Raw genomic sequence first — 23,762 nt, forward strand, 5'->3', positions numbered from 1 at the left:
ATCATGATAACAACCTATTTTGTTTAACAAGGGACATATTGTGTCATCATTATCGTTTCAATTGTAACTGCACTGCCCAACATCCCGGCACTTGCATGCTGAAAACTATAACGTTCAGTAAAAAACTGGCAATTTTGCATCTAATTATTGACACAGAGAGCGCGTTTCTAAAATTCTATCCCAGCATTCTTTGCATATTCCCCCGTTCATATGCACGGCAATTTTCTCCCTTTTTCTACTTTTTAGGCGTGATAGTAACGATATTGTGTATTAGTGACAAAGTGGATAATAATACTTACTGGCTGATAAAAGAGATATATTTTATTAAAGTTCCATTAGCTGTATCTTCTTGCGATTTTTCCGTTAGTTTTGACTGAAATGATCACTGGCTCATGTTGAATAGCAGGTCAAATAACAGAGAATCGCACATAATTCGGAAACATTACGTGCCCTACAACTAAATAACATGTGATTTTACAACGAAATTTTCAATTTTTGTCCGGACAGAAATACAAACTCTGTTGACACGCGGATTGCAACGTAGGCATTCTTCTGCACCTGTGCGAGCCATTTACAGCGATTTCAAAATAAATATTCATTACTTATGCCCGGTATTTACGTCGTAGTCCATTGTGCGAGCACGTTCGTAGCCAGATGTCTGGCAATCCACGGCGCAATGCTGTTTTGATCCCGCAATAAACGTGAACTTGTACATCTGGCGTGATCGAGGCGTCAACATTACTGCGTTCTCCCCAGCACGCTGAGCATGCCAGACGTCAACAAACGAGCTCGGAAGGGCAACACGTTTGAACAAAAATTAGCAGTTTTATGTGGCTATAACATCACTAATCATGTTTGTTTCTTCGTAAAACAACATTTTGCAACAAATATGAGCCTCCAACATGGAATTTTCCGAGGTACAAAATGGTCAAAAGTTTCAAATAATGGCCCTTTAATGGCATGTTATAAAATAATACTTTGCACGTTTCGTACTTGTTTTTTACGAGCACTCAATAAAACATGCGGCGCCCATGTGAATCGGGTACACTTCAGGTTACTCGCATAGTATATTATGAATCTGCGCATGTGTAGTCATTAAGCCGCTGGCACGACTTTTATGTACTTTTTGAGAGATTTTTACGACTCTTATAAAAGGAGCTTTAAATATACGAAACAAATGTACATATTTGGAAATGGAAATGAATGATCAAAGTGGTACAAATTCTTCTCTATAGCCAAAAAGACTGCACTTCATTAATAACCTTATTCACTAATAAGCATTATATTTAGTTATGAAGTGGCTAACTAGTCTCACAATTGATACTAGTAACATAGTCAATGAAAACGTAGGATATTAATATGAAATTCTGTAAAATAATATAAAAAGAAAAGACAGGTAGTAATGTAATATGCACATAATCATAACGAGTGATCGAAAAGCAAGGGAGAATCTGCAAATTTAAATATTTATAATTTTCCTTACACGTGTACATATAGCATCAAATTTTGACCAAAGTAATGCCCGAGCCACAATAGGCACCATATAAGAGGTTAAACGTTTCAACAATTCAAAATTTCTAGACAAGCTGAGCTGTCACTGAATAGCACACACAATTTGCATGATATAACCATAGCATATGGAGAACTTGGTCCATATTAGCTCAGAGTCATCAAAATATAAATTCTCCCCATAATTGTAGTGAGTAACAAGCGATGACCTTGCGGTCGACATATATTTCTCTAATGCTATATTTAAGATCACCAGTGTGGGTCGACTTGTCATGTAAGGGAAGCATTTGAACGTAGGCAATATTTGAATATCGACAGCATTTCTTAATATGCTGTGGATTATTTTGTTTGGATGGAAAAAGTCAAACTGTTGAATATTTCCATACACCAGCACCGGCTACAACTGATGATAGCATACATAATTGGTGGTACACTTAACCTGAATACTGACATTTGGCCATAGCTCTACTGTCAAGACAAATGTTTTGTTTCACTTTTATTGTGACAAAAGTTGCTGCAAAAATATGTTTGTAGAATTATATTATTTCATCTAATCTGAGTCAGGTCACTCCTAGAAAAACAAAACAATATGGACAAGTGGATTCTGAAAAGAATTTTTGAATTTTTCGAAAATATTGCAGATTTCATCACTATTCGATAAAGATCATCCCTAAGGAACAACGTAATTGGAAAAACGCTTTCAGGGATGTTTAAACCAAAAGCGAAAAACCCCCCAAAAACAATTGCCCCTGAAATACAACTGTGCAAACTTCACCACAATTTGGCAGACCTAACGAAGATCACCTCATGGAACCTGAATGCCAAATTTCAAATCAATCACAAGAGCAGTTTGAGAGAAGAAGTAAATTACTAACTGATGACACAAACAAAAAGACAGACTATCACCCTATCTAATAAGCTGCGCATCGCTGACAACGGAGATAAGAATCTTTTGATTAGTAACTACAACATTGGAGAGTAAAGTTTGTCAGTAACGAAGTCAACATCGTTCTTGTGCCAAAGATAAAGCACATTTAAAGAACGCACGGTCAGGTCTGTAGATTATGCCAATGTGTTTTGTGTCCCGAAAGGAAATTTAATAATTATCAAGATTGTAGCACATGTGACAGTAGTTCTAAATTCAAAATGTAACCGAAAATTGATTATTTATTTACTATTTTTGTCATATTTTGACCGAATCACTGTGTAACTTATAATCAAATCCCTCAAATATTACCTCTCAAAAAACTTTCTTTGGATAATGTGATGTTATATTGACAAGAACTAAATACGATGCAATACAGCAAAAATCAGTCTCATATACATTACGTTTACTTTATTGTACGTAACATACAAGTTTTGTAGAAAACATTGTAGATAAAAAGAACCGACTCATTTAAGTGTCTGGATAGACCACACAAGGAGGTGCTGAATTACTTATCGAGTTGATAGTAGAGACCAAAGTTAATTAGGACAGCACTCTGGCTAACCATAAGACGTACTGATGCCTATCTGTTTTTATAGACACACAAGAATAAAGAGTGGAGTGCAGTGTCACTTAGACATCTGTCAAGTTTTACGTCTTAGAAAATGCATCCCTTCAACTTTTAAACTACATAAACCTTGAAATCGAAGTGGAGGCATCAAGAAATGCAAAAGTGAAACTACAAATATATATGAAATCATTCCATTAACTAACTGAAAATATGATGATGACGATGAAAACGTCATTGAAAATGTGTACTGGCATTTGCGACTGGGTTCCCGATAATCGTACAGATGATAGATGTCTGTTCACCAGGATTGACTTTGAGGTTATACAGTGATGTAATAGTAGGACTTCCATTTGTGAAGATAAACTTACATCGAGTAACGAACATGTCCCCTACTGTAAAATTTACAGTACACCAATCTGGAATAATCTGAGATTAAGGAAATGTAGGCGTACCCTACGAACAATAAGGTATTAAAGTACATATCAATTAACGAGAGGGGAGTTAAAGCTCATCCCTTTATTCTTTTATTTTTTTTTATATCAACATTTCTGTTTGATTTAGAGACGGTAATTTACAAGTACGAAGCTGAATAATTTGAAAGTGCAGAATCAATAATGACAATCACCCTTTCTCCTGTAAACGGCACTAATCTTGTTGGCAGTCAGTAACATTTATATTAACCCAACCTGGAGCACACTGTTCGTTCGAACACACACCAGTTGTCTTATCACAAGCTGCATTGTCTTTTCAGTGACACTTGTACTCACACAGCTCTCCATAAAAGCCATCATTACATGAATCTGGAACTGAAGCGAAAATTTCCATTTTGATGTATGTGTCGTTTAATAAGCTACGATTTCAGAGCACCAAAATATCATTACTTCACTCACAGAGAATATTTTTCATGCCTGACATTCTGATAACGATCGAACCCAACCTTTGTAAAGCTGTTAAGGCCGGTTAGGTTCTACATTGGATTCCACAAATTCATCCTGCATGAATATGGTGGAACTTGAATTAAATATCAACTAATGATCAAAAAGGGAATATAGAAGAATCGTGCGCTGGTTTTCAATTGTTATTATTAATATTTATTGGCAACAAACATGTCCTGTGAGCAGGTAACAAAATGTTTCTTGTCCTTGCTAACATATCATTGACATATCATTGATTTTTATCCCAATGCTCCAAAATCTGCAATGTCCAAACTATCCATATAGATTGTAATAGTAGTCGAGAGTCGCCACCATGAAACGCTTTATTTTTCGTTTGCTGAATGCTTTGTTTTTGGAACGAAAAACAGCACTGTCTTATGTAATTGTTACTTACCTTGTACAAATAATTGAAATGTAAATTACATTTACCTGCATATAAATTGACCTATATTTTAAGTCATACCTGTAAAACAGCGTCTATACGTCTAACAAGTACTGCAATTTGATTATGAGTCGAAACTAAGCGTGGGAACGAACCTAAATACGTTTCAACTACATCTTATCATGGAGCACACAAAATGTTCTCAACTATGTAATGTCGTTTTCCGTATTTCACGTGATAATGTATCAGCCTTTCGCGAGAACTGGGCAAAATATTAGGTGCAATAACGATTGAATTCAATTAGATTTGTAGGCATTCATCAATTTCTCATTATAACATTGTTCATGGCATTGTATATAGAACATGGATCTACTTTTGCCTGCAACTTTGCTTGTCTCGAACTACAAATTCTGAAGGGGTCTAGCACATACGATTTCGTTTGTGATAAAATGCACAAGCTGAGCCATTATTGTTTTACCGTGTCATTATTTAATTGATTTCAATGAGACTTATTACAATTCTCAGTTTAACAGAAATTATGAAACAAAATCTAGTCTGGTTGTCAAACTTCAACAACGAATACATTTCGAATTAACTCTCGCTTTTCCTCTATGTTGTTGCCGAGAAGAAGGGTATTTATATTGCATGGCATCTCTTTTCACATAGTCAAACGCGTTTTTTTGTAAATCAATAAAAAAGTATAGGTGGATAAACCATGTCTAAGCCTATTTCTTTATATAGATGACAAAACAAATATATGATCTTGACAACATCTGTCACGTCTGAATCCATTAAGTTCGTCAGATACAGATAATATATTTTCATCATCCAAATAATTCAAAATCCTAGAGTTTAACAAAGAGCTATAAAATTTAGCAACAGTTGATTGCACATTAATGACCCTATAGTTTTTTTGTGTGGTCCATCGGAATTGGACAGATAATGGCTCGTTTCAATATCTCAGGAATCTTACCAGAATAAAAATCTTCGTAGATATATGTTATCTACCCTACAGCATTACGGTGACCCTTTTAGTTTTCGTGACAATCTTTTGTATTTCCTCCACCAAAAATATTCAAAAAATGCTTACTTTCGTATAATGGGTCATCCATATGTCATTTCACTATTGTACAATTATCTTCCATTCAGCTGCAGTCACTTTAGGTCAACAACCACATGCACTTATATTCTTTAAGGTCATTCTGAAAGCATTCCAGGTTTTGTTTTCTCCGTCCCTAATATTGCTAACGGTCTTTTCCCTATCTCCTGCTTGATTTTGGGATCGCGGTTTTGTTTGGAGCAAATGTTAGTAATGCAACTTGTGAAAGGTACTCATTTCATCAATCACAAGCATAGACAGCATCAAGGCCAGGTGACAAAAGAGTTCACAAATCCGACAAAACTATTCATTGAAGTGGGGTGCCACAAGTGGGCTAGTACTATATTGTCATCTACGGATACAGATTCGGTGGCCGCAAATACGTTGTATGACCATATGCTTCGACATACTCGCGTTAGTTGACTTTTTGTGCATACCATCGAGTAAATTACCTGTTATGACGTACGCGATAACTTGTCCGTCACTTTGAATTGTTCTTTCACTGCGGTGCTAGTAACGCATCAGTAGGTAGTATTAATTTATAATTAACGCAAACAGTAGTATTGCAGAGTAAGATAGCTTGTGTGTATCTAAGAATAATGTGTATGAGAGAGACACAGACAGAGTCAGACGGGCAGACAGACACTGAGAATGAGAGAGATGTTTGACTAAACACAGACATGAAATGCCCTCTTTCACGACGTGGCCATCAAATCAGTTTTGTTATGAGAGTGTGATCGCTTTCAATGCTTTATTTGGGCTTGCGTATACGTAGGTCAAGTACATAATTTTGCAACTTTTGCAATATAACTAAAGTGTATACGCCCCTCATGCTTCGATGCAAACTGTTTGCGATCAAACTTCGTCCGTGCGCCAGACGTTTTGACAACCTGCATTGAATGTATTTTTACAGCTCTGCTTTGTCAGACATAGTGCGCAATCGCAGTCTCGGCCCTAAACAAAATCTAGACTGTACGCGACATGGACTTCAAGTTCAGACAACGACCGGTCAGTGCCTTACCCTTCCGGTCACCTAGCCTTATTTTAAGTCTGCTCTACTGAAGGATACGAACTGATTGTAACGTACTCAAATAAAATGTACATTGTTCTAAAGACATATTTGTTCAGTAGTTGATAAATCTGTCAAAGTAAGTCCCATGACTGATGAGCACAGATAAGCCACATAAAGCCAATAATCATTTGATTATTCATCATTAACGATTCTCGTGAGATTCACAAGAAAAATCTGTATGGTATTCAAATTAAACCGGACAACATGCAAGTGTTCAAAGTACAGGTGCATCTACCAATAACTAACGGAAGGAAGGACAATATCTGAAGTATACCGTATTATCCGTAAACATTTTTGTATTGCATTATTGATCTTTTTTCCAAATGGAGTTTAAATATAGGTCGGGAAATGACCTCCATTATCTGTAGTGCAAAGCTTACCCCCGATAAAACATCTTGGTATTTGAAAACTTTACAGCCCATTGAGAAGTGTTTCAACATTCAACAGGTAGCGACGCTTTGACTATTTGATAGATGTCACCATGAAGTTGTGCTTGGCGCTTGTGATTTTCTCCCTCGGCCGTTTGGTTAGCGGTACGTTCCAAACTACTGTAATTCTGTTGAATATTTAGAGGTTATTTAAGCAAAAAAGCACACCTAGCGATGGTATACGACGAGATTTTGACCAGTTTACGACATATATGCACTCGCGGTAGCGAGTGCGTATATGAAGTGAGCTGGTCAAAATCGAGTGGTATACCGTCGCTGGTGTGATTTATTGCTATTATATCATAACAGTATATTGAAATTTTGGCGTAGAACGTCAAAAACGGATTTTTGCTCAAGCTGAGAGCTCGCGCGTATGGCAGCCGTGGTATATCGCCAATATACCACGGTTCTTTTCGCGTCTCGACCAATCAGATCGCAGTATTTGCACCATCAATATACTGGTATGATATAATACCCGATATCGCCTTTTCCTGTGTCTCATCTGCATTCTTGTCGTTTATGCTGTGTCAGACACGCGATGAAGTAGAGTGTCTGACGCAGCACAAATGATACCAATGCTGATACGACACAAGGAGCAGGTGATGTTCGGTAATAACCGATTTATCATATACCCATGCCCATAATTTTACCAATAGTACGAAAAGCCTTAAATATTGAGGCTTTACTTTATTACGCCTTGCACATAAATATCAAAATGTTTATGTGAACAAGCTTCATTCATAAAGTAAGCTTATACGACGAAGCTGTCAACATCATGCGCGAAATCGCTGCAAGTCGTCCATATCTCAATGAAACCAAAGATGAAAGACACCGGGATACAAAAATCGTCATACAGAAGGAACTTTTTAAGGTGCAATATGCTATTACAATTGTAACCGATCAAAAACTGTGCTCAGCTTAAAATCTATCCTGATTTCGATCGTCGTACAGCTCGCGCGGAGAGGGGACGCCATTTTGTTAGTTTACCCTGAGAGTTGCCATGTCAACAGTCGTCGCGCGCGCGACATCGCTGTCACGCCACGCGCTCACTACCTGTTCGGGGGAGACCGTGCACAGTGCCGGGGCCGTACGAACGGCAGAATGTTTGCTTGAACTTGACCAAATTATACTATTGGAAAACATTTCAAGGCTCAACATGTTATTTCCGTATTTTGCAACCTAAATACAGGTGTTCCTTGAAGCCCTTCAAGTTTTTACGTCGGCGACATCGCTTCGCAGGCGGGGAGCGGCAGCCATTTTGTTGTTTACGTTGTTTACAAACAAACTGCTAATGTAGTTTGGAAAACTCTTAAACTGATGACGTTCATCGCACATACCTCGACGTTTACCGTCAAAGATCACGGCTGATATTTACGGTGAACGTCAGTAGGATGTAGCAATATGGGCATGGGTATATGATAAGATTTCTTTATGCTGCGATGAAGTTGTCACTAATTAAACTTGGGAAATTCCTATTGTACAGCAGGAATGGATGACTTGGACATAATTTTATCATTTCCATCTGTTGCTGTGTTGATAACAAACTAAAAATCTGAGACCCGTTTAGAAATTTATCACTTAACACATAGTAGTTGTATTTTTTTATGATGGTCTCTTTGTCAGGTTTTTGGGCAAAGAAAAAGTATTTATAGCGAAACGTTGTATCATTATTGCTATACGATACTAATCGCAAAAGCGCAGATTAGGTCAGTCTATCCATGACTTTAGAGTGCAGTGTTATCAGGCTTGCGTTGTGGCTTTAAAGATTGAAGTTGTTATCTGTAGGATTTATGGTCGATAGTGATAAGCTCTATGACATGCCAGAGAAGCTTGACCTGCTTTCTGAAAGCTCAATCGACAATGAGTCAGCTGGTCTTCTCCGCGTTCTGTTGTCGGGACGAGTTCCTGTTTCAATGTCACGTGTAATGCTTCTCCGATATTTCGACAAGGTAGGATGGTAATTTGCTGTGTCTTTTATTTGTTCCAAAATCGCATCTACTTCTTTGAGATATTTCAACATTTCATATGTTTATCTGCTAATAATAAACTATTATTATAAAAAAACTAAAATAGCGAAAATGTTATAGCCGCTGGACCTCTTAGGTAATTTTCAAATCAATTCAATTTACTTTCAAGATGATTTTGATATTGATATTTGATATTTTCAGCCACAAATGTTGTCTGTGGAATCATCAATTCTTTTAACTGCGATAGATTATTTTTCGATTTGTCGAGCTATAAAAGATATTTCCGGTAGGAATTTGGGGACATTGAAACTTTCTACCCGTAGATGATGTATATGGAAACCTGGGGCATCACAACGGATGTCATCTTAAGTTTGTTCTTTCTGACCAAATTTAGAACATGACAATTGTCGAGGATATTTAACATTCTCATTATTCAGATTATAATTGTTATTCAATTCTTTATTTAACTTTTACAGGTTACAATAAATTCAATCCTTCTTTTAGATTCTCATTATCAGTCAAGTACATTATAGTGTAAATATGACAAAAGTATTAACCATATTCCTGAGTTATCCATCACAGATTTGTTTTATGTTGTTTCAACAATTTTTAACTTTGAGAGTATCAAATGTGATACCTGACATACAGGCATTTATGAGACCAATAACTTCCCTTTGAAAACTGTAGCGTGGCTTTCATACACCCGCACTACCCATCCTTCGAGGGCTTCATGGTCGGGAAGATTTAGCAATGACGCTCATAATGTTCAATCAAATGGAAAATGCCCTACTTGACAAGGTGGAGACAGTACGTGATGACAAAGTCTACCTTTTCCAGGCAGACCCTCTATTGAATATCTCATTGTTTTATTTGTAAGTATCAGATATTATAATAATCGAATTCGGAGTTAATACGTTTTGAATGAATGATAATGACGACGATGATATGTTTTGTGCCAAAAATTACCCTGTTTTTGACATGCCATTACATGACTGCATGCGACTGTAATTAATGCATGCATGTGATCATTGTCTGATTGAATTGAAATGTTTCTATTCAAAGAGGCGCCTAAAGAGATAAAGAAAAGTCAGATTGTGACATCAGAACTTAGTTGTTTGCAAACATGTTATTGACAGTATTTTGGAGGGGAAATGTCCATAATACTATTTAAGCATTGTTGATGAGTAATTTCGACCACTGTATAAATTTTTGAGTGATACAACATAGTTAACGCCAATAACTGTGTACCATTATCATGGCAAATAACGTATTCCTTTTTTATTGTTGATAACAAGAGAGGATACGAAGACCAAAGGTTTCTTTCCAGATCTGCTTAAAGAGGGTTAGTAAATGTAACAGCTTTTGTTAGCTATTCATGAATCTAGAAATGTTTTTTCCTATGAAGTTTTCTTTGCTAATTTGCATTCAATTGGGTACCTTAAACAATTTTAGCTTGGTTGCCCAAAAATTAATGTTTGGCAAATCTTGTGATTTGCATATTCAAAAATGGCCACCAAATCATCTCTAAAATTGTCACTGTGACCAAGGAATGTGTTTCCTTGGGAGGTTTTTGGTTGATTTTTATTCATTAGGGTAGTTGAAAAATTTTTAGATTGGTTGACGAAAAATAAATTGTTTAGCAACTCATAACTTGCATAATCAAAGATGGCCGCCAAATCATTTCTAAAATTTAAATATTGACCATACAACGTTCCTTCTTATGAAGATTTTTTGATGATCTGCATTCACTAAGGTACCTGAAACAAGTTTAGATTAATTTGGTTGCCCAAAGAGTAATGCTAGGCAACTCTCATAATTTGCATAATCTAAGAGGGCGACTGAAGGTCATCTCTAGGATTTAACTTTTAGCTTGAAATTTTCTTTCCCAGGATGTTTTGGTCGATTTTCATTCATTAGGGTAGTTGAAACAATTTAAGCTTGGTTGAACAAAAAATGATTTTGGCAACTCATAATTTACATAACGAAAGATGGCCGCCAAGTCATTTCTAAAACTTCACTTTTGACCGACAAAATGTTCTTTCTAATGAAGATTTTTGCCAATTTGCATTCATTTGGGTTCTTGAAAGAATTTCAGCTCGGTTGCCAAAAATTTAAGTCGGTCAACTTTCGTAATTTGCATAATCTAAATGGCAGCCTCAGGTTACCTCCAAAATTTCACTTTTGACTCTCATGTCCTTATATAATATGTAATGCCTCTCTTCTAGCATATCATATGTCTAGTAACCAATTCTGGTGTATTTTGGTAGTCAAACGGTCAAGTCCAAAGGTTAAAGGACAGATGAATGTAAAATTTGACTTTTGGCTTGACTATAGTTGGAAACAACAACTTCATGAACATTCATGACTCACTTTATTCGATTTTCCTTATGTAAAGACTGTTTTACATGTCACAAGAACTGAATCTTAAAATTAAAAAACCTGTAAAATAACACAATAAAACAGTAAATGCTATCGTTGGCAATGAATTTTTAAAAATTTGTATGCTCTTACTCATAATCGGGATCTGAAAGACCATCTCCCATTAGTATGGCCCTAACCATCTTCTTCGGCATCCTCATCATTCTCTTCTTTAACATCATGGATTACATTTTCGCCCTTGTCATCATCACTAGCCTCCCTAACATCCTCTATGCCAATATCTACCTCATCCTTTGCTTGATCAACTCATCTGTTTGTGTATGGATTGTTGCAACCAACTTCACGAGAGTAGCTACAATATGATGTTCATGACAGATGTTCTTTGTGGCAGTCGCACGCCTCAGGTACACTTTACATTGACACTAGATCAATTAACCCAGACAGGACTGATGGCCTGCTGCTTTCCACAAAATTTACTTGTAAATGGACCTTCCGCATGTGCTGCAGCAGGTTTGCCATCGTTGGGCGAAACGGCATCATTTTAGGGCCTCCTCTTTTCTCCTCTTTTAGTGAACAATCTGCTATGGACATTACGCTTAATATTTTACCCAGTACCTGTTGGAGATGTGTGCATTTCACGCCATAGGGCTATAGGTCATGTTGTGTGTTAGTGCACTTTTGATTAGAGCAATAGACACACGACTCACACAGTGTAGCCATTAACTAGAATTCTACTTTATTAACATAATCTCATAAGTGAACTACACTACACGTCATTGGTTACTATTAGATACTAGAGATAGTGTCTCATCTGGTGGCTTCCATCACTTAACAGTTGTTAATGTATATAGGGTGAATATACTACATTCCTCCCCGCTAAGTTTATATGTCCGGTGAGAGTTCAGAGTTCATGACGTAGAGTTCATATGAGTTCAGTTAATTCCTAACTAAAATAAAATGCAATCTACTATGCCGAAATATGAGGCTTTGAGGTAGACTACTCGCTGCCTCAGTGATTGTTAGGGATTATTCTGCCCTTGTCACAGTACAATCACTTTAATTGTTTTGGAAACTACAAATCTAATGTATCTGGTGCTTTTCTATTCCGTACGGGATATCTTCTTTCCATTGGTTTAGGTGGTGGTGACACAATGGTTGCTGGATCCTTATTCACGGTAGCACTTCCAGATGATACGTTGGCTGGTGCTGTATTCACTATTGGCGCCGAAGTTGTAGGTGTTTCAGATGCATCTGTCATTTCCCCCGATGTTACTGGGTTGGCGGCTGCAGCAGAGGTATTGACCTCATCCTGGACATCCTTGTCCTGGTATGTTGCAATGGGAACTTGTGATCGATGGAGTTGATCGATGTGGCAACGTCTGACGTCATCTGGAGATGTTTGAACTTTGTAGGATACTGGTCCGGTTTTCTCAGTGACTATGCCAGGTATCCATTTCTCATTCCGCGATAATTTCTGACAGAAACTCTTTCTCAAATGTCAATTTGCAAGTTGACGATCATGTGCAGTCTGTCTGGTGGCTGCTTGATCTAGTTGTTTTTCTTGCACATCGCGGCGTAGATCTGGTTTCAGGAGATCTAGTCGTGTGCGCATTCTTCTACCAAAGAATAACATCGCTGGTGTTTCTCCAGTGGTAGAATGTGGTGTGTTTCTGTACGACATCAGGTATTTTGATAATTTCTTCTGCACTATTCCTTTCTCTCCCTTCATGGCGCGTAACGCTTTCTTGAAGGATTTTACAGATCGTTCTGCAAATCCATTTGTGGAAGGGTGGTACGGCGCAGAGGTGATGTGTTTGATGCCGTTATTCTTCATGAATGTTTCAAACTCATCTGAAACAAACTGTGGGCCGTTGTCGCTTACCAAAACTTCTGGGATACCATATCTTGCAAAAATGGTGCGCAGTATTTCTATCGTCTTTTCAGCAGTAGTGGACGATGTAGGAATTACTTCTGGCCATTTTGAGTGTGCATCGGTGATCACTAGGTACGACTGTCCTTGGAATAGACCGCGTAGTCTATGTGGATGCGTTGCCATGGCAATGTTGGCCATTCCCATGGGTGAAGTGGTGCGACCTTTGGCATGCTCTGGTTTTGTTGACATCCAGAACATTGTTTGGTTACTTGCTCGATAGCTTTATCGATGCCTGGCACCATACATAGCTTCTGACCAAGGCTTTCATTTTCACTACGCCTTGATGACCGCTGTGTAGTTCATCTAGAACTTCTTTCTGCAGTTTGCTGGGTATGATGACTCTCATTCCCCACATTAGACATCCATTGAATACAGTTAACTCACTTCTACGGTTATAGAACGGAGTTAGATTCTGGTCCTTGTGAGACCATCCATTCATAGTATAACGCTGGCTAGAACAGGATCTCGGCGCGTCTCTTTTTGAACACGAGCGCTTGTAACAGGGAGATTGTCGAATTGCGAGATGTGTAGCACTTCGATCGCGTCTTCCTTCTCTTCAAAATTGGTGTCTAAGGGTAATCTCGATAAACCGTCTGCGTTGCAGTGTTTCTTGGTATTCTTGTATTGAATATCATAATCAAAACCGGCAAGATATATTGCGTATTTGCAATCGTTGCAATCTTGCTGCAGTTGTTGCTGGAATTCCTTTTCTGGGTGGAATATCGATACCAGCGGTTGATGGTCTGTCAGTAGTGTGAATTTTTTATCATACAGGTAGGTGTGAAATTTCTTCACTCCCAATACGATTGCGAGCGCTTCTTTCTCTATCTGCAAATAATTCTTCTCTGCCTTTGTTAGCGATCTTGATGCATGGTATATTGGTCTTTCTTGCCCATCTTCCATTGTGTGGGAGACCACTGCTCCTAATCCATATGGTGAAGCATCGCTCGCAATTTTGATTGGCACGTTAGGATCATAATGTGCTAGCACTTTCTCGGATGTGATGACCTTCTTGGCTTTCTTGAAAGCTTTATCAGTGTCATTAGTCCACTTGAACTTTCGATTTTTCTCCAACAGTTGGTTCTGCGGATGCAATACCGTAACTAGGTTTGGTAGAAATTGATGATAATAATTTATCAATCCAAGGAAGGAGCAAACTTAATTGACGTCCTTCGGTTCGGGTGCATCGGTCACGGCTTGGACTTTTTCTTTCGTCATGTGGAGCCCAAGTCGGTCGATGACATGTGAGCAGAACGTAGTTTCATCTTTGAAGAATTCGCATTTCTCCAAATTGACTTGTAAGTTATGCTCTTGAAGACATTTCAATACTTCTTCAATATTGGCTAAATGTTCGTCGTCATTTTCACCTGTTATGATCATGTCATCAATGATGCACTTAGTGCGAGTAGCTCCTTGCATACTTGATCCATGGATCGTTGCCATATTGCAGGTGCTGAGGCGATACCAAACACTAATCTATTGTATCGGTATAACCCTTTGTGTGTGTTGATGGTGAGATACTTCTTTGAGTCTTCATCCATCTCCATCTGATGATAGGCTTGACGCAAATCGATGCGTGTGAATTTCTTTCCACCTGCTAGGTCTGCAAAAATATCTTCAATACGTGGTAGGGGGTACTGATCTACCTTCAATACTGGGTTGACTGTAGTCTTAAAATCTCCACATATACGTACTGCACCTGATTTCTTGGGGACTGGTACAATCGGCGTTGCCCAATCACTGTGTCTTACTTTTGACAAAATACCTTCACCTTCAAGTCGGTCCAACTCTTTTTCCACTTTCGGACGTAGAGAGTATGGCACTTGGCGGGCTTTCTGGAATTTGGGCGCTGCACTTTTCTCTATCAGTAGCTTTGCCTTAATTCCTTTCATTGCATGCACCGATGCCGTCTTTGAAAACTTTTGGGTATTTGTCTAATGTTGTTTTCAGCTTTTCATCAGTTGTTGTCTTTGTTGTCTTCTTTTCAACTTTAACTGCTTTCACTGCTTGGCGGTTGATTTCTTTAATTTTCTTCCAATTTATCTGTATTTTGCATAACCAGCTTCTTCCCATCAGTAGGTCGCTTTTTGTTTTGCAGATATACAGCTCTAATTTAGACTTCTGGTCTTCATATTCAACCGTGACATCCAAGATACCCATAATGCCTAGCTTGTGCCCTGTAATGGCTCTCATGTTTACCTCGGCATCTTTCAGCTTTGCTCCCTTGAAATACTTGTCATAGTCATCTTTTGACAAGAGAGAGATTGGGGATCTGGTGTCTATTTAGATGTTAATGGTTTTCCATTTACTCGTGGCATTACTCTTGCAGGTTGACTGCCTTGTTTGTTTAAAGTCTTAACACTTGTGAGGCTTGAAACAAAGTCGTTGTCACTACTGTCTTCTTCTAAAGCATGCACCTTCTTGCTTTTGCTTTTCTGGAATTTCTTTTTGCTTTCTCCCTTCCCTTGTTTAGAACGGCAAGCACTTTGAATGTGTCCAGTTTTCTTGCAGTTGTGACACTCGGCATCTTTGAATCTGCAGTCAGCTGGCTTATGGCCTTTCTTACCGCACCGATAGCAAGGCTTTGTCTTCCCTTGGGGATTACTGACCTTATTGACTTTGAGGTCTTGCATGCGGCTTTTCAAGTCAGGCTGCTTCTTATCAGCTGACTCCATGGAGATGGCAATTTGCATAGCCTTCTCGAAAGATATGTCATCTTCCTGCAGTAATCTCTTCTGAATGGAGAATGTACGTAGACCGCAAACCAACTTATCACGGAGGGCTTGGTCCAAAAATGTACCAAACTTGCAGGTTTTTGATAGTCTCCGCAGTTCACATGCGTATGCCTTAATGGATTCGCTTTCTTTTTGATTTCTATACCAAAATGTGAATCTTTCATGCACCAACAATGGCTTCTGTTCATAGTGATTTTCAAGAATCTCAACAATTTCCTCGAATTGCTTAGATGTTGGCAATTCTGGAATATGAAATTTTCTAACGTACCATACACCGTTGGTCCCAATAACGATAATAGACACGAAATTTTCCTGTCTTCTGGTACCTGATTGGCATTGAAATAGTGGGTGAGCCTCCTTGCATAAGCTGACCATGTTTCTAAACTGTCATCAAATGCATCTATGCGTCCCCAGCGTTCTGAAGATGGTCTTGCCATTTGGGCTGGTGGGGGAGCAGGAGAAATACTTCAACCCGGTGTTGATGGCTGATTGGTAACTACGACGTTTTGTTCCGTATCACCCATGTAGTATGTAGATTACCAAGTAACATTACTGACCTTTGTTCAACAGCGTGTGGCTCAATTTCGACTCAAGGCAACTTTTTACCGTCTTCCAGTTGAAACTTCGCAGGACTTGGTTACTCTGAGGTCAACTTCATTCAGGCTGTGCAGGGTGTCTTCTTTCACACACTTGTGGATCAAAAGAGCATCCTCGTCGCCAATTATGTTGTGTTTTAGTGCACTTTTGATTAGAGCAAAAGACACACGACTCACACAGTGTAGCCATTAACGAGAATTCTATTTTATTAACATAATCTCATAAGTAAATTACACGTCCTTGGATACTATTTGATACTAGAGATAGTGTCTCATCCTGGTGGCTTCCATCACTTAACACTTGTTAATGTATATAGGGTGAATATACTACAGGCCAGATCTTGTCTGTCAGCATTATGGCGGTTACTGGAATGCTATCTCTGCTGATCATTTTGATGAGCAGATCCGGCAAGAAGCATTCATGGGTATGACACTGTCTGTTGAAATTGCACATGTCGTGGATTGACGGCTTCCCTATCACTACACATGTATCAGACTGGATGGACCATGTGTACTCTTCATATGCAACATGCCAAAAGTTGCAGACACAGCACAAAGAGGAGTTGAAGCAAAGAATCAGGGTCTAATTGATGCGGAGGTGGAGGATTATCCTCACCCATTTGAAGATTACTGCCCTCATCTACATCATCCTGTTACTGGCCAAATTGCACCTGCTGTCGTAAATGTTGCTGAACTCTATTGTGATCGGCGGGGAATAAAGGAGAAAAAGTACATAACCAGTCTTCCTGATGGGTTTTACGATCTTATTAGTAGCCCCATCAAGAGACAATGTCCGTTGTAATGAAGGGTAATAACGTCAGGTTTGTAGTTGACCTTGGGAACATTTTCTCCGATAATTGGTGAAGTGGTCAGCAGAGGCAGATGATGCTTGCGCCTCCACTTACCTTTGAACCGTGTGCTGTATCTTCCTGACTCATGGATGGACATGGATATTGTTATTGTGGAAGTTTTAAAACAGTTCTATTATTTTTCTAAAAAAAAACTTCATAGGAAAGAACACTTTAGGTCAAAAGTTAAATTTTATTGAAAATCCGGCGGCCATCTTGGATAATGCAAATTACAAGAATTGCCCAACAATAATTTTTGGCGATCAAGCTAATATTGTTTCAGGTACCCATATGAATGCAAATCAACAAAAAAAACTTCACAGGAAAGAGCATTTCTAGGTTCATTATTGGAGGTATAGGAGTGTAAAATCGACTAAGTGACGATGCATTTAGAATTTTGAATATCGGTTTTATGACAATTTGATACTCCTGAGAACGTAGATAATTTTTGATTAATTAGAATAATTCGGAATAAATATGTATAGGTGTCAAGTATGTAACTTTTATGCGTTGCTATGGCTACTCAACTGTCCATAGTGATGTCAGTCAGAAACTTTGAAATATTCGTGAATTAAAATATAAAAGCAATGAACGGGAAAACAAACGAAAAGTTATATTTTTCGATGTTCGTTTTGTGATTCAGTGTGTAAGGATGCTGGCAAGAAATGCAAGATAGTATACGACACATACAACAGATGCCATATGTCTGATGACAGATATGATTACGAAGGCGCAGGACAAGGTAAGGCGACGTAGTCTGGGATTCGTGCCTAAAAAAACAAATGCGCATTTAGTGAGTATTTTGTCCAAATATTCAGGCATGGTTGTTAGGTTTGGGTGAATGATACAAAAATGACGATTTCTCGTTCTGAATTGAATTCAATTGAGTCATGATATCGCTGAAAATAAAACTGCTAACCTAAACCTTTGTCAAGTGGTAACCAACTGCCAGCGCAATCCAAAGATAAGAAAGAAAGCTAACATCTTAAATATATTTTGACAAATGTTTATAATATTTTACTAAACGCCCTAATTGGCCGAACAGGGCAGTCAAAAGCTGACCGAATCATTTGAGCAGACAACATCTACCATGTTGCATACTGCATTTTTCGGTGCAGTTCAGATTGTGAATCAGTCATTGAAGACAATGGATTTAATCGCAAAATCTGTTTGTGTCGTAGTTTTTTCTGTTTATGTTTTCTGTTCATCTATCTACTCGTACCCGGTGTATACCCTATTGAACATAAAAGATATGGGACAATTAATAAACGTAATTTACAATTATTGAGGGATAATTTTGTGATGATATCATAAGGAGGGTGGACGTATATCTCATCTTCTTTCGAATGAAAGGCAGAGATGCTAGACTGAAAATATAATTTTGAGTTTTTCATCAATGTTTGATAAATATATCGCACGCCCCAGATTGTTCTTTTCATGCCAACGCGGAAAACATCGAGTAAGTTCTAACAACTTTGCATAGGCTATGTTTATTATAAATTGTCATTCAACTCAATTGCATCTGGATACAGTGAGGTCTATAGCAAGTAGCCATAGCACAAACTCAACCAAGTCAACTCCATATAGGCGTCATGATATGTTCGATTAACAAACCTTGACACACTGGATTACTCTTTTGGAATTGAATGTTCATAAGTAGAATACAAGATTTCGATATTGCTACCATATCTACAAAAAGGCATAGAGAAGAATTTTATAAATATACTCACATTTGTTCACTCGACAAACGCCTATGCGGACTACCAGCATCATGAAAGCATTTAAAATCTTCTCTCAACAGCCTGCTATCACACGTACCCAAGTCACGGAGTTTGTTGGTATATGTCCGTGCACACAGACATACCTATCATAATCTCCCGAATTGGCGCAAAGAAAATTAATGTTTCACCCTTACGATACATAAGCTTCCTTTGACGCGACAAATCCCGCGCAATTCCTCTCGTTTTTGGACTCTTACAATACTGGCGCCACGAAATACCAACATGGTATCAACAACGTGGTCTTACTCGTTTGCACATTTAAAATTCACCTAGCAACTTTATCTTTGTTATGGAGGTATTCTGTGTACTACCGCCTTGTTCTATTGTATTTAAACCAATCGTAATATTGAGCCGCTATTATCAATTTATTTATTCATAGCGTGGGTTTCAAACAAAAGAATTGTAGCATGCCATTCATGAGCAAGTGATATGTTGTACTTTAAGTATCTTTACTAATGTCGGTAGAAATCAAAGTATTGTCTTATTGTATTTTTCATGGCGTCGGTATGCGACATAACCAAGATAATGCATAAATGAACACACTGTCTTACAGGATAAACTAACTCAGGCAGAGACACTCACAGGCAGACTTGTGTATCAGAGGCTGGGCCGTAAGGCTTAGCCACGGTTCCGTATTCATACACAAGTTCCAGTTCTACGCCAACATTATTCGTCGTCAGTTCCTGCTTCTTTCCTCAAGTAACGACATACCTATGGAGATAGATCATGCAATTAGGCCGATGGTCGTACGCATGTCTCTGTACGTCTCTCAATTTTCGTTTTTCCAACAATTTTAATTGAGGCTATAACGTCTTTGTCATCCATGTTCTTATGTAATTTGAAGGCCTACTTGCCAAGCATTTTGATGGATGTCTCTTGTCAGTGAACAGCGAGCTAGCTAATGCGGTGGCGTTATCAGACAGAATAACCAACTACAATGCACCATCTCGTTTCTTTGTCCCCACTGGTAACCCGGGTAACTTTAACCCGAACAATATTACGGGCAGAAAGATAGGTAAGGATACATGTTTTTTCCATCCGAAAAGAGCTGTCACGAGTCTTTGCCGATCTGAAAATGTTACTGGCGATACTATCTAGAGTTGAAATCATAAAAGCAGGTTCTGTTTTTTTTATACAAAACTAACTAGCTTTAGTTTATTATGAAGTAATATAGAATTACGGGTGAGGTTCGGATTTTCATACAGTGTGTTACCCGATAAAGTGGTTAATACACTAATGTTAGTATTTCAAAAAGGTGAGCTCATATTGATGAGGATGACAAACAATATCAACATTGTCACTCGGTCGGCTTTTCTGAGAGATGCTGTAAATTGCATCAATATTACAAAGAGAACGTTGTATACGTCAGGTGGCATTGCACGTGGCACCGCTAATTTTTAGTCAAAATCACATTTTGCAAAGATTAATTCCTTTTTCTTTACTTGTTAACCCAAGATTAAAATATTGATTGGTCCACCTTTTAGCATCAGGTGCAGTCTTTAGTTGAGTAAAGGAAAAAGTGTAAGTTTATGGAAATTTGTGCAAGCCACCCGATTTCCTAGCTTCTCATTTTCCCGGCTTTATATATTTTGAAAACATATAAGTCCTCTCTAGCTGTGTCAAATCGTGGGAAATTATAACTTCATGCTCTTTAAATGCCATATAATAAAATATTTTCTTTTGAAATAAAGTTCTTACATTTTGAATAAGAGTCGTTGTTTAAAATTTTATTGATTCTGATTGTGGTCACTTTCATGAATGTTTTTCAACCCCTGCCATTCAGAATGAGAATATTTTATGCAAATATGCTCTAGTTTCAGTCGGTGGAACATTTAATAATATTTTATTTGTTTCTGGACATAATACTCATATGTCACTTTGCCACCATAATCGTTTCGCATACGTCCGGCACAGATCCTCGCTACGTAAGCTCAGAATTTATGCAATCACTTCTTTATGACCGATTGGAAGCCTTTAAAATTATCGCAATTTTGCCTGCAGGCTTTATCCATGGATGGGAGAGCAACTTCCGTTGTCTGAGAGAAAACAACGTGGTTGGAGCAAGGCTGCTTGGTCCACATCAAATATTCTCGCAGGATATCTATAAACTGCTTAACAACATTAAAACTCAGCAGGTTAGTCCTTTCAACTGAACTAGTTTGTAGTACACTTCCTACTTCATGCGGCGTAAATGCAAAACCAATAAACGCAAACCTCTGCTGATAGTTTTAGGTTGAATATCCCCGAACACATCACGTTTCTGACAAGTATACTCATTGCCATCTGATGTATGTTTTATAAAAGTTGTAAGATGATAAATAGAGTAGAAAGTCTGCAAGCTAGCTCTCCCTACCTTAACAATATTATTTGTCCTTTATATTTGCAGGAAATTAGCAATCGTGATTAGGTACCGTGAATATCACTCCTGAGCCACAAGAATAGTACACACCTATTATCTTATCTATTACCCCTAGAGCCATGCATTACAAGTATATATTGCTACTAGTATTTCCCGAGGTTATAGACTGATCGGTATAGCGACGTGTATCTGGTAACGCAATGCAAGGAGGGGTAATAAACGGCCGCGGTAGCTCGAATAAAGACAAGTTTATAGGTTTTTTATAACACACCAAATGCTCATGTTGTTCTACGTTATTGCTTTTAATGTGCTTACTATATATGCACTGCAACAATACATTTTGAGACGTGTATTGGTCGATTCTCGTAGGGGTAACAATGGTGCCAATTTCTTCTTAACACGAAACTAAAGATGTCCTTTGCGAAAAGCATAACGTCCTTGGTTGCACTTGAACGTTTGTTATTAATGAGCTCGTCGGGTGCAAACACTGTTGGAAAGGAAAATCCTGCTTTTTCAGTCATCGGCCCGTCGCTAATCCCGTTCACTTTTTGTGCTCTAATCACCCGCCATTGCTTAAAGCTGCAGACAACACTGAACATGCGCGGTCACGTGATCCGGTAAAAATTTTCAAAAAATTATTTCCCTAAGGAAAACTTCGTTCAAAGATATATCCTCTAACATCACTTTTTTTCGAACCAGTAGAGACTGGATGTATTTATACTCTCATCACGTGATATGTTCTGGGGAATCGCACTTAGCGATTTAGAGTTTTTCCTAACACGCTAAAGTAATATTTCTTACCTGACTCAATATTACTTTATGATATCAGTTCTGTGCTTGAAAATAAAACCACTTTCATTGCAGACTGTGGTAATCAAATGCTTCAATTCATGTAAAGGCATCCGTTTCATTTCTTTTGCCTTAAATTCAGCTTCATATGATCGTACAGACGGCTTGTCAATTCTGAGGTTAATTGACGTGTGTATAAGCATAGATTGGAACTAACAGTTAATTACTTGAAAGAGTCCATTTCTGAGTTACGTTGAAAATTAGCCACACCCAATTTTGGACATGATTAAGTTTACGGTCTTATCTAATCCACTGTAGATAGATGCCGCCTTCGTAGCGCTTGCCCCCGAATATGGAGTTGATGACGAGGATTTACGTATGTTGGGAGTTATGCCAGTTGATGTGGAGCCAGTAGGAGACGTTCTTTACTGTGGCGATGGTGATGCTTTAGCAACTCGCAAGGACAGTCGGGTGATTAAATGGTTTAATGCTTCACTGCGAAGACTAAAGAAGAGCGGCAAGTATGCAGAGGTCTGCAGAAGGGCACGAATAGAACACGGTAAGATTTGACTCATAAGGAGACGCATACGTACATTTTACACACGACTGAATTACCTGTGTCGAACACATATTTTGTGATTATCTCATGTTTAAAAAAAACAATTCAAGTTTCAAATACATATTAGATTAAAATATCGCAATGAGAGCATTTTGATTTACCTTTAGTCTCAAAAATAGATGAGAGTTTCTCGATGTGAAATATACTTGATCTAGCAGACAGGTTTGACTTGCCTTACTACATTTTTGCCAATTTCTACTGACTACTGGCCGATGACGACACATCCGTGCCTGCCAGGTTACTTTTCCGGATTGCAAATTTTGAAGGACGACATCAGAATACTAGCAATGTCAAGTTATCCGAACCTCTTTACATCCTACGTTATGCATTCACTCAGCATGGCGTTAAATATTGTAATTCAAAATCGCCATTGTTCTTATTGCTACTTTCAGGACACTTGGGCAAGATTGAATGTATTTACTAAATGGAAGTGGCAAAAGTAACATTGACAGAGATGAATGCTGTTCATGCAATTAAACGTATTTGCTGTTCTACTGAATCTTTTTAAAAACAATATGTTGAAATTCATTTGTTTAAATAATTAGTTTGTAGAATCATAAGGCAATATAATGTAATACTGTTTTGTGAAATAAATAATAGATTGCAGGTATTCTTAGGTTTTGTGTCAGTACATCTATGACATTGGCCAGGAAAGACTTCATTTTTCCCGCCAAATAACTGCAAAGCGTAAAAAACAAATTAAATTATTGAGTCAAAATTCAATACTTTGTCAGTCAGTATTTTCCTAAAAATGTCCCTTTTATGTAACTTCTATCAAATCCTTACAGCTAAACATATAAATCTATAAATGGGCCGACAAATATATTTGTCTGTG

At 38.0% G+C, this 23,762-nt stretch overlaps 1 protein-coding gene across 1 annotated transcript; it reads left to right on the top strand.

Annotated features, from left to right (window-relative positions):
* The first annotated feature begins 6,946 nt into the window (after positions 1–6,946).
* LOC139138730 (uncharacterized) lies at positions 6,947–23,526 on the top strand. Its single transcript, XM_070707242.1, has 9 exons — positions 6,947–7,026; positions 8,707–8,870; positions 9,576–9,760; positions 10,184–10,230; positions 18,023–18,121; positions 20,005–20,175; positions 21,162–21,295; positions 22,627–22,867; positions 23,320–23,526. Exons 1-9 carry the CDS (start codon positions 6,975–6,977, stop codon positions 23,349–23,351), a joined length of 1,125 nt encoding a protein of 374 aa, XP_070563343.1. The 5' UTR covers positions 6,947–6,974; the 3' UTR covers positions 23,352–23,526.
* Positions 23,527–23,762: the final 236 nt, after the last annotated feature.

The sequence above is a fragment of the Ptychodera flava genome, chromosome 8 (genome assembly GCF_041260155.1).
Source record: "Ptychodera flava strain L36383 chromosome 8, AS_Pfla_20210202, whole genome shotgun sequence".
Lineage (NCBI taxonomy): Eukaryota > Metazoa > Hemichordata > Enteropneusta > Ptychoderidae > Ptychodera > Ptychodera flava.